This window comes from Cyprinus carpio, chromosome A20 (genome assembly GCF_018340385.1).
Source record: "Cyprinus carpio isolate SPL01 chromosome A20, ASM1834038v1, whole genome shotgun sequence".
In the NCBI taxonomy this organism is placed as follows: Eukaryota; Metazoa; Chordata; class Actinopteri; order Cypriniformes; family Cyprinidae; genus Cyprinus; species Cyprinus carpio.
In genome coordinates this window covers 10473811-10491013 of record NC_056591.1, presented here as the reverse complement: position 1 = coordinate 10491013, position 17203 = coordinate 10473811, and the positions used below count along the sequence as shown (strand labels likewise).

At 37.2% G+C, this 17203-nt stretch overlaps 1 protein-coding gene across 1 annotated transcript in view; it reads right to left on the bottom strand.

Moving 5' to 3' along the window:
- The window catches only part of LOC109097612 (cadherin-2), a 46061-nt gene that overhangs the window by 12253 nt on the left and 16605 nt on the right, over window positions 1-17203 (bottom strand). The window contains exons 3-11 of the mRNA XM_019111240.2: window positions 8852-9060; window positions 5964-6104; window positions 5648-5803; window positions 3267-3411; window positions 3009-3181; window positions 2397-2534; window positions 2117-2302; window positions 1262-1515; window positions 195-337 (exon numbers count right to left, since the gene is read on the bottom strand). Coding sequence (XP_018966785.2) covers window positions 195-337; window positions 1262-1515; window positions 2117-2302; window positions 2397-2534; window positions 3009-3181; window positions 3267-3411; window positions 5648-5803; window positions 5964-6104; window positions 8852-9060 — 1545 coding nt within the window. The remainder of the gene's footprint in view (window positions 1-194; window positions 338-1261; window positions 1516-2116; window positions 2303-2396; window positions 2535-3008; window positions 3182-3266; window positions 3412-5647; window positions 5804-5963; window positions 6105-8851; window positions 9061-17203) is intronic.

The window sequence follows — 17203 nt, the reverse complement described above, 5'->3', positions numbered from 1 at the left end:
AAAGTGAACACATACACATTCCGAATGAGTTTGGATATGTTGTTGGTGTGATCATTAACATGGATGTGTGGCCTGTGTATATCACTGTTGCAGTTTGTTCGGGTTGCAATTCCTCCCTAGAGCTAAAATCAATGGAATCACTCAATCTCAACTGCTTTTGCATACATACACACTCAAACACAAGTTGCTCCTACCGTTATCAGAGGCCAAGAATGTGGCGTTGTAGAGGTTGTTTTTGACATATGGAGACTCTCGGTCCAGGACAGCAATGGTGGAAATTCGTCCATTGTTGGGGTCGATCTCTAGCCAGTTGGCGGGGTCAAACAATTTAGAGTACCTTTAAAACACACCATACAAAGGTGGTTAACATTTACTTCATTGTCAAAATAAAGGGGTTCAAAAATAAAATAAAATAAAACTTCCAAATTTTTAAGGTTTTAATGTTTAAGCTGAAGTACTGAGATTACTAAATCTAAAACTGAAACAAAAATAAATTACAGATCTATAGAAATATGAAAAAAGCACATAAAATTACTAAAACTTAAAAGTAAAATTAAAATGAAAACATACAAATAAAAGCTAATTTATTTCAAATTATTATTAAATACTATAATAGTACATAAATAATACTAAAATAACAATCAGTGTGATGGATGTATCAGAAATATTATCAATTGTAACTGCCAAATGGCATTTTTAGGTTAAATTATTTTATCAATGTTTGATAAAAATGTTTATCAATGTTTTTATAAATATTGTTTATCAATAAATACAACAAATTATGAGGTCATGTGACAAAAATGTAGCATGGTAGTGTTTTTAACATTTATCATTACATAATGCCTACTCTTTTTCATTTTATTTTTAAAAATACTAGACAGTGAACAATTTAAATGATGAAATATTCAGTAAGTAGTAAGCTAGTATTCCTTTCCGAGCATAGCCATTAACAATTAATTAAACAGGCCATATTCATTACCATCCAGTCTACATGACTATTTTGCAACCTCTTTTGTTTGCTACTTCACCTTTAAGACTTCTATATGTAAATAACTTCTGATATGATTGACTGAGTTATGATTTCTGAGTGATACATGTTTGCAACTTAGTTTCCATAATAGTTTCCATTCCATAGCAAGAAAGCTCTGCTTTGGTCTTCATAGTACATCAAACTCTGCTATTTCCAAAAATCATTTCCAAAATGCATACACAAGCGCTGGCCTATACATGTAAATGTACATGCATGTGTGTGTTTTAATACCTAATAGTCTGCTGCATGTATCTGTCTGGATCATGAGCTGTGAAAGTCGTTAGCATCGACCACTGTGGAAGGCCTTCTTCCAGTTTGACCTGTTTGGGGTTGGGGTCAAAATTTGGGCTTTCGTTCACGTCGATGACACGTATGGACACGGTGGATGTAGACTGACGATTGCGATGGATCCCACTCGTCAGCGGCACCTCATTGTCAGCGACAACGGTCAGCATGAATGATCGATTCATCTCAAAATCAATTGGCTGTACACAAGGATACACAAACACACACAATCAAGTTAACAGTGTCATAATCTGTTAGATAAAAAGAATCAAAATGATACAATGAATGGATCATGTTGCAATTAAATACACAGAGGAGAAATGTTTGAATAATAATTAATGAATGACTCGTTCTCAATTAAGAGACATAAACCATTAACTCAGCTGAACAGCAAGTGGAAGCTGTTTCCATGGAGACCGTCTTTTGCTCTGTATTTGAACCCCTGCCTAAGGGACTCTACCGAGATTCTAGCGAATAGCAGTGCAACCCAATTACAGCATTTATACAACAATTAGTTCTGGTCCATGAATCTGATTGGTTGAACAGAGTCCTGGGACTTTTCACTGTTTGTATCACTCCGCTTCTCTGTTTATGACATTCCCGACCAGAGTATGTGAGCGGTGCGGATTGAAAGTAGAGGGATATTTGGAGGTACAGTGATTTTCTGCTGCTCTGATTTCTCTCATGAGTAAGCAGGATATGTAAAACCCGGAGTGGAACCACTTACATACTTTGTTCCAGACCATTAGTCAGTATGTTCATTTCTTAGTAAGCTTCTTAATGTGTTGTCGTGCTTGTTACCTTGACGACGGTGACGAGGCCTTCATTAGTAACAGGATCAGTAGGGATGGAAAAGCGTCCGGTTGGGTCCCCTGCTATGATCCGGTAGACTGCATTCCAGGCCGGAGACCCTGGTTCATCTTTGTCAGTCACGGTGAGATTCGTCACTATCACATTCACACGGTTCTCTGGGACCTCACCGTGGAACTACAGAGACAGACAGAGAGAGATCGATTTTCAGCAAAGATGGCTTTGGTGAGACACGTGTTCAAGTGTGTGTGTGTGTGTGTGTGTCACTCACAGTCTCTCGGGTAAACTCTGGAGTGTTGTCATTGACATCCAGCAGACGTATGACAGCAGTGGCGGTGTTGGACAGACCGTACATGGGGTTTCCCTCCATATCGGTAGCCTGAATGATCAGGGTGTACTGAGGCACCTTCTGCTCGGCACCAAAAGCAAAACAAGATAAGTTAGGTTGAAAACACAAGGTAGAAATGTTTACAGTAGTGGTTAACAAGATGAGGAGTCTGGGAAACATTATGTTTGCTTATTACTTAACTGTATCAAAATAGACTAGCGGCACATTTTTTGGTTCTGACACACCATTTGACAACATTGTTGTTATTGGTTATATTCCAGTATTGTTGGAATCACTCGCAGAAAGACACTTTCTAGTTGATGAACAATTAAAAACATTGACAGCCAATCAGAATCCACCTGAGCTCAAGCATTTAAAGTTATTTAAAGCAGCAGACAAAGTAACTGCACCTCTTCATAATACACAAACCGTTTTCGTCCATTAGTGTGAACACTAATATAGTTATCGCTCTTGGTGTTAATATTGGTTGAGGACCTCTGGTTTACAGTATTGTTGTATATTGTTGATGATACATTAGCAAACACTTCCTCCTACCTCACGATCTAGACCTGCAGCAACAGTGATGATTTTGCCGGTCTTGTTGTTGATAGTAAACATGTTGGAAGAGGGGCTCTCTGGGGTCTGGGAGAGGATCTTGTATCTGAGCATTCCATTGGCTGTAGTTGGGTCATCCTTATCCTGGGCGGTCACTGTCATCACAAATGTACCTACAGCCGAGCAATAAACATCAGTGTTCACTTCATTGGTGAAGGTGTGTTAAACTGTTAAAACCATGAATGCTGACAGGTGTACCTGGTTTGGCGCCCTCATCCACGGTTCCGTTCCAGATCTGGTGTGTGAACTCGGGCCGGTTGTCATTCATATCAATGACATTGATGATGATGTCGATGGGGTTCTCCATCTGGTTCCCATTGATGTCCACAGCATGAGCACGTAACTGTAAACGCAAACACACACGAAAACTCATTGTGGAAAAACAAAACTCAATCTGAGCAGCTATGCAAACAAAATCTACCCCATTTCTACCATTTACTATCATTTCCTTTTACACTACCATTTGGGGTCAAACCTTTTCTTATGTTTTTTTTTTTTTTTTTTAAAGAAGTCTAATATTCAACAAGGCTGCCTGATGTGATCACAATAAAGTAAAAACAGTAAGATTATGAAATATTGTTACAATTTAAGATAATGGTTTTCTGTATATATATATATATATATATATTTTTAGATTTTAAAATACTGTTTTATATATATATATTTGTTTTTTTTTATGTAAAGCTGAATTTTCAACAGTCATTACTACAGTCTTCAGTGTCACACGATCCTTCAGAAATCATTCTAAAATGCAAATTTGGTGCTCAAGAAACATTTCTTATTATTATAAATGTTAAAAACAGTCGTGCTGCTTAATATTTTTGTGGAAATCGTGATACATTTTTAAGGATTCAAAGATGAACAGAAAGTTCAAAAGAACAGCAATTAGTTAAAATAGAATTTTTTGTAACACTGTAAACTTCTTTACTCTTATTTTTGATCAATTTAATGCATCTTTGCTGAATAAAAGCATTAATTTATTTAAAGAAGGTGTGAGGTATGTTGCTCTAAGAATCAGATTTGCACTATTTGAGTCTTACAAGTTCTGCAGTATTTTTTTTCAGTGTCTTTATGCCATCACAAGCTGTTTTTGATACAACATTCAGAAGTTAAAGTGAACAAATTGTAAAACTGTAACAGCAACGGCTATACACTGTGAGTGGAAAAGAGGCTCTCAACCACCACACTCATTTACAGCAGTTGTTCGCATTAAGGTACTCCTGCAGCTGACTTGCAGGTTGCAGTTTGCGTGCTAGAGCAGTCTTAGGTCTGCTGCATATATGCATGAGCTGACAGAAAGAAGCCTGATGCTCCACCTTTGGCACCATTAGGAAGCAAATCATTTCATATTCATGTAATCTCTGTGTAATTTGAATCTGAATGTGGATTATGTGGACACTGAGGGAGGTTAACAGCCTCTTGGGTCCAGTGGTGAAGTGGAAGCGTATTGAAACCAGGCAGGAAAAGTTTGCAACTACTTCTATGTGTGTGTGTGTGACTTAGTGTCAGGATAAGCTCCTCCGAGTTTAATTTTGTCTGCTCTCCTCTTCATGGTACAGTGGATTAAAGGGATGTCAAAGGTCACATTCTCAGACTGGCTGCCATGGTTACCCTGACACATATAATTTATTGGGAGTTTTAGAGCGTTTCTCTCTATCCTGGATGGAATGCATGGATCTATAGACAAAAGGTCTGATCTTTAAACAATGCGTGTGCTCAAAACAAGTACTGGAAAGTGTTTACACCATCTTACGCATACATTTGTAGTTATAAAAAATAAACTTTTAATTGAAATTGAAATAATAAACCAACATTTGACTGGATGATTTGGAGACTCTAGTGGCCAAATAATGAACGGAACAATTCAAAACTCTGCATTTCTGTATTATAAAAAAATGCCACCTTTATACTTTTATCATTATGCAGGAGAAATAAAATTACATTCAATTTAATGAATTACTTGAATATGCATTAGAACATAAGCTATAAAAAGAAAAATTTGGTAATGATCTTGTTCTAAAAACATTTTTTAATAAACATTTACTAAAAAAAAACTTTTTTTTTTTTTATAATACATATATCTTATCTTACAAGTGTAATACAGACAGGCATTTCATTACATATCTGGATGTCAATATGCATATGGCAATTATATGCAGATGAGGTCATGGACTAGTAAAACAGAATGATATGATCATTAGTGAATCTTCCACTAAAATGGAATAATAATGGAAATCTTACGCAAATATTCATAAGGTGAATGGAAAATGGCTTTTGTTTTAAGGATATTTTATGAAAAGTAACTGAGAAAAAATATATATATTTTTTGTACAAGTATAATGTACATTTATGGGCACGTTTGATGTACCATCTGCATCACTTATTTTCTGAGTGTTAGTACTGTTAAATGCATTGCATCACATCTCGTGGTTATTTCAGTAGGGAATCTTCCATTAAAAATAGGTATTTTAAGATAAAACCCTTACGCAGGCATTCAATAAGATTTCATAAATCTGAAAAATGTTGAAAATATAAATAATTTGGATGAAATCTACACAAAAGTTTACACACACACTCACATGGAAATTGGGGATGTGTTCTCTATCCAGTGGTTTGGTGACGGACAGGATTCCTGTAATGGGGTCGATGATAAACAGGCCGGTGGGGTTTTGGTCGGCTCCTGGTCCGGTCACACTATAGCGCAGAGTGTTACTCTTGTCCTTATCTGACTGGATCTGAAACACACACACACACCAAATTGCAGGATAAACATAAAATTGAGTTACTCTTGCACTTGAATAACAAGCCGATGAATGAATTACCATTTTGATAGTACGTTTTCGAAAATACACTTCACATGATGAACCAGTGTTGTTTTTCTGTGTACACACTCACTTTCACAAGCTCTTCAGGGAATTGTTTTCTGGAGTTCTCAAGCACGTTGACAGGAGGAATGACCCAGTCTCTTTTCACGCGATTCACACTGCCGTCGCCCTTGACAACCACACTGTGCCGCGGAAACAGTATCTCTGGCACCTGGCAAAGTAAAAAACAGCGAAAAGAACAACAGTTACATTCACAAACACCCACACGCTCAATGTACATTATGTGATGCACACACACACATATACACACTGCGGCACTTTCAACACATCTGCCCCGTCCCCAAATAATTACAGAATTAATTTTACCCTCTGTAATGGGGTCATAAATATCACTGCAGCTCCATCATTAAATCCCACAGCAGTAACACCCACATAGTGAATGTCAGAGTGTGTGTGTTGAGTTTGCAGTATTGTTCCATTTTCTTTCTCCCTGAGCCTTCTTATTCAGAGCCAAAGGCAGCCAGAGATGTGCTTGACCAGACATTTGCCCTGCTCTTAGTGTTATAGAGAACAAAATCCCTCTGAATGTTCATTTAAGAATGAATTCTTTATGCCAGTACAAATTCTCAGAGCATTCTCCCTTATAAGGTGATTCAATATTTTCTCTCAGTTGATATCAACGAATCCTCCCTTTTTCTTGACCTATCTTCTCTCTTCCTCTCGGTGGTGAAATATTGCTGGTAATGACAGACACATGGGGTGGGCGGCAGTTCGGTGTTGAAGAACGAGGTAGATTCTCTCGTTTTTCTCTCTCTCTGCTTTGACTCAGGTGATGAGCTAACTCATTACCCTTGTACCTACTCACAGTCGCACCATCTCTTCATACGAACTCACCAACAACATAAACATCAACTGAATTAATGGAAAAACATCTTTCACCTCTGTTCCTTCTCGTTAACTTTCCATTTATCTAATTTCTCTATCATTCCACATTTCATGCTTCTCTCTTTCATGTTCTCTCTAGAAACAGGGCTGGGCTTTTGATGATATTCGATATATATATATTTTTCATTTAATTTAATTTGTTTATTTTATTTCATTTCATTTAACATGTTTATTTTTTTCTAGCATTAAACATTCAGAATGTTCAATGCAAGAAGAATAAAACAATAAGAAATTACTCTACAATAAGCAAGGCATGTTTTTCCACAATTTCACTAAATGAACTCGAGAATAATGTATACAGGGTTCCCATACTTTCTGGCCAACACATTTCTATGACATATCCATGAATTAGCCATTTCAGATTACTTAATAAGAATTTTTATAGAGTTTACACCTTATCAAGTCATCTGTAGCTAAATAAATACTTGAACTTGTCTAGAAATATTTATATTGTCTATGGACCATGGCCTTTTAAGATTTCATTAATTATCATTTATTAATTTCCTTGATTTTTGCAGCCCTGGAAAGCACTTTTTTTTTTTTCTCCATGATGAACTCCATGATGTTTTTCAAGATCATGAGAACCCTGTATATACTGTAATTATTTTCATTCACATGCACCAATAAATCAATACATAGTAATAAAAAGCTATATTTATCTACACTACTGTTCAAACGTTGTGGGGAAGTCGTGGCCTAATGGTTAGAGAGTTTGACTCCTAACCCTAAGGTTGTGGGTTCGAGTCTCGGGCCGGCAATACCACGACTGAGGTGCCCTTGAGCAAGGCACCGAACCCCCAACTGCTTCCTGGGCGCCGCAGCATAAATGGCTGCCCACTGCTCTGGGTGTGTGTTCATGGTGTGTGTGTGTGTTCACTTCTGTGTGTGCACTTTGGATAGGTTAAATGCAGAGCACAAATTCTGAGTATGGGTCACCATACTTGGCTGTATGTCACGTCACGTCAAAGGAAGGAATCAATACTTTTATTTTCCAAGAATGCATTAAACTTATCAAAAGTAACAGTAAAGATATAAAATACTTAATAATATTACTGTTTTCCTTCTTTCAAAAACATTTAAAAATCGTACCGATCTTCCCAAACTTTTGAATGGTTACATATATTTTTACCAGTTTAATCCACAAAAAATGCCATGCAGACTTATACCACATTTGAGTAATGACGAATCGTTAAGATATGAATCAATTCATTAAAACACAAATTAATCAAACATATCCATTTTAACATTGCTTTTGCAACTTTAAATCACAGACGCAGTTAAATCTCACATGACAAGGAAGGAGACCGGTTGCAAAACTAGTCTAATGACACGTTCTTTAGAAAACTTAATGGCCAAATTAAAAGCTCATTAAAATCGCAGTGATATTCCCAGTGTGGCTTGGTTTGAACATTGCAGCAAACTCATCGGGAATGCATCATGACTAGCCAGCCTTAGTCTAAACTCTTCACCCTCTCCTCCTTTGCCTCCTCGTCCATATCAACCTTTATCTAGCCCTTATCTGCTCTCTCTTCCGCTGGCTCCTCTCGTCCTCCTTCCCCTTGGCGGCAGTGTGTGGGCATGTGTGTATCAGTAATAAAGAGTAAATTCTTCTTGTCTCCAAGCAGAAGGCAGGGCTATGAGACATATGGTTAGTGTTCCCAAGCTGAGGGTCCAGATCTCTGCTGTCTAATGTATCCTCCTCTCGCCTTAATGTCTCTTTAGCATCGTTAAACATTAATTACAGCCCTACTATCAACGTGTTAGTGCTCTGCTAATTTTCTAATACAGTTTTATTAGAGCTTTGGCTTTGTCACAGAGGGCCTACGGATGAAGAAAGACATTTTTGTGAGCTCACATTCGCACAATGGTTGTTTGATGGTGTAATTGCAGCGTGAGGCTAGTTTAGAAATGCCATGTGCTGTTAGCGATCTGACACGGTTATATAATTAGTGTGAATTCGCAGTCAAGCATCTACCGTTCGCTGTTAACGTGCGAGAGTGCATGATTTCTTACCTGCTTGGGTTGGGTGAAGTTGACGTGCACCAGCCATTGCTCTTGAGACTTCACGTCCTTGGCCTTAATCTCCAAGCTCCGCCCCTTCCTGTCAGAGAGCTGCAGGGTTCGCGCTGCGACAACCGTCCCGTCGGCCTCTATCCGGAAATCCGCAGGGTCTCCGCTCTCAAAACGCAAACCAGAACCTCTGCCACAGTCAACGAAATCCACTGCAAAAGAGAGAGAGTGGGTGGACTGAGTGCAGGCTCGCCTTTGTTTTTAAACTGCAAACATCTTTTTTTTACAAACAAGCACACAGGAATTCACATTCCACTCCTCTGCAAGGGAATAATGGTTTTACTTGAAAAGTGAGGACAAGGAGAGCGAGAGATGGAAAGTGTGCACTGACAGAGAGAGAGAGATCGAGAATAAAGCAGAGAAAAGAGAGAGAGATGGTAGGAAAGGAGAGCAGGTACAACTTCTGAAGCTCTCCTGCATTATTCATGCTGAGACATCCCCTGCAGGCCCCCAGGTGTGCTGAGGAACGGAGGAACAGGAGGACAAGGAGACAAAGAGAGAGAGAGGGATGAGGGGAGGGAAAAAGAGAGAAAACTGAGAAAAAGCAGAGTTGAGCGGTATCTGCGGCACAGCACTGGAGGGAATCGCATTAGAAGTACAGACATAAACAAATGAATGTGCTTTATTTATTATGCCGCAATTAGAGAACACAGACAGACAATTACACGCCCAGAACTGAAAGAGACGCCGGGACGCTCTTCTATCAGGACGCATTTGTTTGCGAGGAGCCTCGTATGGGCTCATTTGTCTGACATTTTTCATCTTTTAAGCAGAACGCCAGCTCTCATTATCGAGTCCAGGTGGACAGCGCACCTGATTTATCGCCAAGTGTTAACGTGACACGGTATAGCTGCAGAGGACATACGATTACTGACAGGGATTCATTTTACTGTTCATCAGTCCTGTCAGGACATGAACTATTAATAAAAAACAACTGTAAGCACACTAAGGTGGGTGTGATACTTCAATTTTGGCACATGCATACACCGTTAAATATGCATTATCAATTTGCATATTATTTAACAAGAATGTTTACAAGACTAATATGTGAAAACAAATACGAGAGGCAGATACGAGTCATCCTGCATGGGTTATTAGCTATTAATAGCATGTCAAATTTGTAAACAAATGATCTTCACAAGGCTCATCACAGTAAATTTGACAAATTTACTTTAAAATTGAGTTTCCAATTACATTCTCCAAATAACATTAACATAATATTTTCTCAGATAATAACAATTAACTTTGCACAAATTCAGTCTGCGGTCCTTGTGTGTTGCATGCAAAAACACACACAGAACTTGACCAATATAACTAGTCCAATTCACAAACAAATGACTCTAATTGAATTGAATCTTTTCAGTGAATTAAAAATACAGTGTGCCACTAGTGTAGCCCAAATTATTGAATCTTATGACACAGATCTTTTTCAAAAAGACAAATTACAGATTTAATCAGTCTGAAATACAATATAACAATTGTTTAAATATTATTCACAGCATTAGCAGAGATAAAAATTATTTCATATGTCAGGAAAATGGACTTTATAATAAAAACACATCCAAATGAATTGGCATCAAATTAAATCAAGATCTTCTGAATCTGAATTGAATCGAATCAGGAAATCTGTATCGACACACAGCTCTACAAACTATACAATTGTGCCTCAGCCTAGTAGTAACACAATGAATCATGAAACATTACATTTACATTTAGTCATTTAGCAAATGCTTTTATCCAAAGTGACTTACAAATGAGGACAATAGAAGCAATCAAAACAAACAAAAGAGCAACAATATGTAAGTGCAAATGACAAGTTTCGGTTAGCAACAATATGTAAGTGCAAATGACAAGTTTCGGTTAGCTTAACACAGTATACGTAGCAAATACATTGCTAAGACTTAGTTTCAACTTGTATATATATTTATTTTTTATTTTTTTTTTTTTATTTTTTAGTTTTTTCATTTCTTGAAGATGGCTAAGCTTCTCGGATTGAGTTGGATTGCATTGAATTATGATAGTCCTACAGGAAAAGTTGAGCTCATGTCACTCCTGAACATTTCCTGTCCTTTCTCTACTATCAATGTCAATAAAAAGGGTGCAAAAGCCAATTTTCCATCTCCATGGAAATTTCCATCCTTTCTCTCACAGAGAGACACATACCAGCGAGCACAGGCTGAATTTCGCTCTCATAGGTGGTTTTCAAACCATCTGCTTTCAGTGTGTGTGTGTGTGTGTGTGTTGCGTTGTTTTTGCGAGTTGGGTTGGATTCTTCGCTCACACATAAATGTGAGAGGTAAAACGCATTTTCCGTATAGCAATTAGGCAGGTTTGTAGGTAAATTACACATTTCACTCTTGTTAATCACATTTATTATGTGAGGACCTCTCAGGGTATTACAGTAGGCTAAAATAATCGCTCACTATTATTAGACATGGCAACAAATGAGACCTTATTACCGATTATTAGATAAAGACCTGCTGAAGGGGGTGAGCAATTATTATGTTTATCTGATTGTTAATATTGGTAGTCCCGTCGTCCTTGCATGTTACTTGCGTAAAGTGCCTCCTATGTTGTTTAATTTTTGTTCTTCAAAATTAAAAGACTCCTCTTTCTAGCCCCTGGCACAATGGTACCCATCACAGAGTAATGCATTTAATGTAACGCGATTGCCCTGACGGCACAAGATGTGCCGCTCAGCAGGTGTGAGGTAGGTGCTTGTGGTGTGTGTGTGTGTGTATCAGTCTACCTTGACGAAGTGCACAGAGTACGTTTTATTAGATGGGTGCATCAGTTTTGCCTGCAGCTGCATTTTCTCGTGCAGTTTTCATGAGGATGGGGGGAGGGTGTTGTCGAGTGCTATATGTCTACCGCGCTGTCTCCTTCCATTACTGAGGCTACTCTTCTAACGGATGAAACAGAGAGAGCAGTGTCTTTGAGTCTTTCTTCTCATCGCAATCTCTGCAAACTCGGCTTAATGCGGCGCGTAAAAGCCACATTACTCATCACGTCTTGCAAGTAAACACACTTACGGCAAAAACAGTGGAAAGTGATTTAATTACAAGGGTGATTTAATGTAAGACAGAGTTTGCTTAAAATAATTCATTCATTTACATCTGAGGTAGCTTGCATGTGTTTTCTCACAAACCTCAACAAATGAGCCCGTATATGGGTCTTCAAACCGCAAATTGATTAGGATAAAATATATTTTATTCTACAAACCAGGTTTCTCCAGCTACACTGTGAACCTGATAATATTCACCAACCTTGTCTGTACTTAAGACATTTATGTCTGGTATTATTTGTTAAGTATTGATGATGTAGGATGCACAACATAAAATATCCAATCCTTTAGCTACAAAATCATGTGACAAACAAGGTCTTGATTTATCTGTGATGAACTGATACAATCTAAATAAGAGGCAATTAACAACAACAACAAAAAGATCTATTTTCTGTCACCTTGACCAATGAGATGGAAAATAATTTGTCAAAGTGCTAAATGCAAGCTGGAGATTTAGGAGGCGTGATATGCGCACGTATGCGTGTTTGTGTGTGTGAGAAGGTGATCAGACACCACAGACGTGTTTGAGAAGCAAGACGAGAGTCAGATGCCCTTCACTATGTCTCTTCAAAATCACCAGAATGAGTTTTAAGAGGCAGATTGAAGGGGAACTTTCAAACCTGTATGCTGTTATTTCTTTTGAGGAGCACGAAAGTACAAATCTTTTTCGCAATTCTTGTCCTACACCACACTGTATTGTAACCAGAGGCTGTCAAGCTCCAAAATAGGAAAAAAACACAATAAAAAGTATCATCCATATGACTTGTGTACTATATTCCAACTGTTCTGAAGGAATAAAACAGCTTTATGTGATGAACAGACTGAAAAGTCGTTATTTTGTTATTTCAAAGAAGATATCTTTTTGTGATTAACAGACTATGGACAAAACACAAGACTTTCAGTGAATAATTTGACTCAGAAAGCCTGGAAATGCTTTTAGTAGTATGACATGGTGGTATAGCTGCATAACAAATGTTTATTTTATGCTCCAAAAAAATAAAATAAATAAATATAATAATTCCACATCCAGGTTTGAAATCTCATACTTTTTCCAAAAAAGCACAAATGAAGACCTGGCCATGCGCACACATTGAAGCTTAATGTGCTCTGTAAGCTATCTCTTTCTGCCATTAGCATTTAGCATTCAACATCACATCTTTACCATGTCCCCGTTATTCCCTCCCAACGGGACTCTTGTTTTGTTTTAATACGAGCCAGCTTCAACTGGTACAAGCTTTTAGTAACAGCAAGACATAAATGAGGAAAGTAATGGAAAAATAGTTTTGTTTAGTCCCCCACCCCCATGAAAGAACGTAAAATAACTGTTTTAATATCATCGTTTGGGGTTTCATGCTCTCTGAGACATACTGAGCCTTCCTGTGAAAGAATTCAGATAGATGTGGCACTTACGATCCCACTCTGCACTGAGCAAAGCTGTCTTTTGTACCGCCTGCCTATAATTGCCCTTTTTCCATGATTTTTCTAAGGGTGAGCTTCCTCTAATGGCCACATCGCTCAGGCACATCCCTCGGTGGGCATATCAACTTAGGTTTAACTCGTATGCACTTCCCTCATCAAGAATGCACACACAAAAAGAAAAGACACATTCACAAACACACCTTAACACAGACTGAGAAAATGCACCAATGGGAACTAAATCAATTCAAAAACCAAAGTGCGCATTAAACTGTTAGAGCTTTTCAGCTCATAAAGGGATTCATTATCTCTTTTGGAAACTAGCACAATATGTAGCTCCTATAATGAGCCAATGGCTATTGATTAGTTGCCAAAATGATATAATGGTGAATAACAGCTGCTTTTATGTGTTCCTCTGTTAATGTGAATCATCTAAGCCTTTGATCCAAAAGTACAACTAACAACATATCATATCTACTCGCCTCATGCTGTTTCCCCTCAAACAAAGCGAGTAAAATATAGAAAGAGAATATGACATCCGCCCTTATAAAATCCTCTCGTCTCTTTCCTCATTTGTTCAGATTTATACTTTAGATTAAAAGAACATGGTGAATCTCACGGTTGATTAAGCTCAATCTCAACCTGTTAAATGACTTGATCACATGCAAATGCATGCGCTCGCATATAAATATGTGTAGAGAGAACAGCGACATTACACTCATTTTCTGCCACACTATAGTGTAATGTCAGTGTAACAGAATGCTTTATTTAATTCATCCACAGGACTGGGAGATTTGTATATTTTTATATGTCACTAACAAAAAGAGCATTCAGCTTCAGCTCAGTAAGTATTCATCTTTTTTTTTTTTACTTTTCCACCACTAAAAACACACATTTTATTTTAAACAACATACTATATTGTTGTCATTAAAATAACTGTTTCAAATAAAAACAATTGCAGCTATATTGTATATTAAAACATTTTAATGTAACTCCATTAAATGTTTTCTTTCAAATGAAATAAAATAACAAAAACTAATTATATTGTATATTAAACAAGTTTAATGTAAAAAAAAAAAAAAAAACCTATATTATATCTAAACTGATAGATACAAATCTATATTGTATATTATAAAATGTAATTCAACTCCAATAAACTTAAAAATTGCCTTTAAAATAGAATAAAATAAACTCAGTAGTCGTTATATTGTCCGTTATGTAACTTTAACACCCTAAAATGTTTACAATTTTCCACACATTCTAACAGATGCTTCTAAGACCAACTCATTCTTGCAATTTCTACATATTGTTGAGCCCTGGAGCCATGCACCACAGTATTACATGGTATTTTTTAAAGTACTTTGCAGTATTTTGTGCTAATCTAATTATTACCATGTAAATACCATATGATACTCCAATTACCATCTACAATCTGATCCCGTCACTGCACCATGGTAGCACCACAGTATATTTCTGAACGGGTCATTTGGTTACTCGCTGCTGACAAGCCTGACAACATCATTTGAATATTTTGGATTTACATACAAATTCTGAGTTTTGACAAATGCTTTGCCCTAGAAGGTGTGTAGTAATGTTTTGTACACAATGTGGATGCTAAACATGCCAACAAAACGCAGAATACAACTAGGCCTATACCTCACACTGTCAGCTTCATAAATACCAATACAGCAGACACCTCCAAAACAGACCCAAATAAAATGTGTGATACTGAATGCAGTGAAAAAAATCTTTTTTTCTGGCATTCACCGGATAATCCCTGTCACAGACAAACTCAATTATTCAGTCTGCATCATAATAGCACTAAGGGCCTTTAGGTTATTTTTTCAATCACAAATTTTCATAGCGACGCTCCAGTTTCGCATGTGTGTTTGTGTATGTACGCATGCGTGCGATGTCATTTTAACCTCTGACCTCGCTAGATTGGTGGTGTCTGCGAGGACTTGGGATTTATGACTGTGCACAGAGCCACACACACACACACACACACACACACACACACACACACACACACACACACACACACACACACACACACACATGCAGCATATGGCAGGGGCGGCAGCGCATTCCTTTACTGTCTGACCTCACAAACACATAAAAACTGTTGTTTTACAAAATACATGAACACAAACTGATATTTAAGGCCTCTGACTACCTGACAAGCACATCTTGGGCCTTTAAAAATGCAATCCAACAGTTAAACAAGCACACTGCAGCACCTTCATCTCTCACCATTAACCAGAAATTGTTTCAAACACATCGGACCATGTCACAGCTAATGGCTCCATCTTTTCTGAGCTAATTCAAACATTATAAACATTTAGGCAAATTAATTGCATTAGGATTCATAACAGATCACATAATTCCATATTACATGTTGTTTGAGACTTTCACTTTGTATTTACTCTTTTAATTGCACTATAACATGGCGCCTATTATAATGTGTGATAATGTGTTTGAAAACCCAGATAACTGCTTTTGTGACAATGTTGCCTGTGGGGATGCTGACTGGGTCACAAAATTTTCTGTGTCAATGGACAGACATTACTGTTGCAACCTTCTTCCCTTGCCTCCTGTACCTACACGTAATACACATTTAAAGTACTCACATTTAATACATCATGAAAATGTGAGAAACATGATGTATTAAATGTGAGTAGGGATTAGGGATTCAGAAAAGCATACATAAGATAACATATTCACCATATTCACAACCCATTTAAGTGTGGTAATGAGGGTATTTCAGGGTGAAACAGAACATTCAGCAGGCGATAATGTAGGGCAGGATTATATCTTAGTATTTGATTGGATCATGCCAAGTGAAAACATGTTAAATTATGATATTATATTAATATTGTTTTGCACCTGGCCTTGGGTATGTTTCAAAGGTGGAAAAGGCCTAGAATTAGATATAAGTGCACATTTCTTTTCACACTGATGACCGGAGACATTTACTGATAAATTTAGTTTTGACTTCATGTTGTCTTTAAAGCAGCTCTCTGTTGCTGTTACTTAAATGTGGTCGGGTTACTGTAGTTTGATCTGAAGTAAGGATATAACCAAGACTGTAGTGAATGTATAGAACGGTTCACTGAAAACCATATTGATCTGAATATCAATATGTCCCTCTCAATGCCTATGGTGGTCACAGCCCTGATTCTGCTTGAGGATCAGAAGCACAACGAGAGAAGCATGTCTGACAGTGACACAAAAGAAAAACACTGATCTGCTGCATTATACCAGCACAAAGCACTGCAGTATCATGAATGGACATCGTTACAAAGACGGCACTAGCGCAGTAATTCAGGGAGAGGTTCTTTTATTATTGTTCAGTAACAAAGGGGGAAATAAATAAATGGGAAAAAAAAAAAATTTACATGTTGACTCAAAAATAACACAGACAGGTTTCCACCCCCTTTGACCAATGAATTTCCATGACTGAAATTATTCAGATCACTTAGATTTATCTTTAAAAAAAAAAATCTATTCACTCAAATTTGTCTCAATATCTAGCTAAATGGCCCAGAACATTCTAAAAATATTAACTATAGAAATATCTTAAAGAAATTACCATGAATTTAATATAAAGTATATATACATATTTACATTTATTTAATAATATACAGTTATTATTCATGACATTTTAAGGCCTGTAAAACACAATAAAAATTGTGATTTTCCAGAACAGTAAGTACCCTTTAAAAAAGGAAGTACATAAATAATTTGAAGACTAACATTTACTGGGTCGTTGTGAACCTGCAAACACATACTCTTATCAAGTGTTCAGAGTTTGA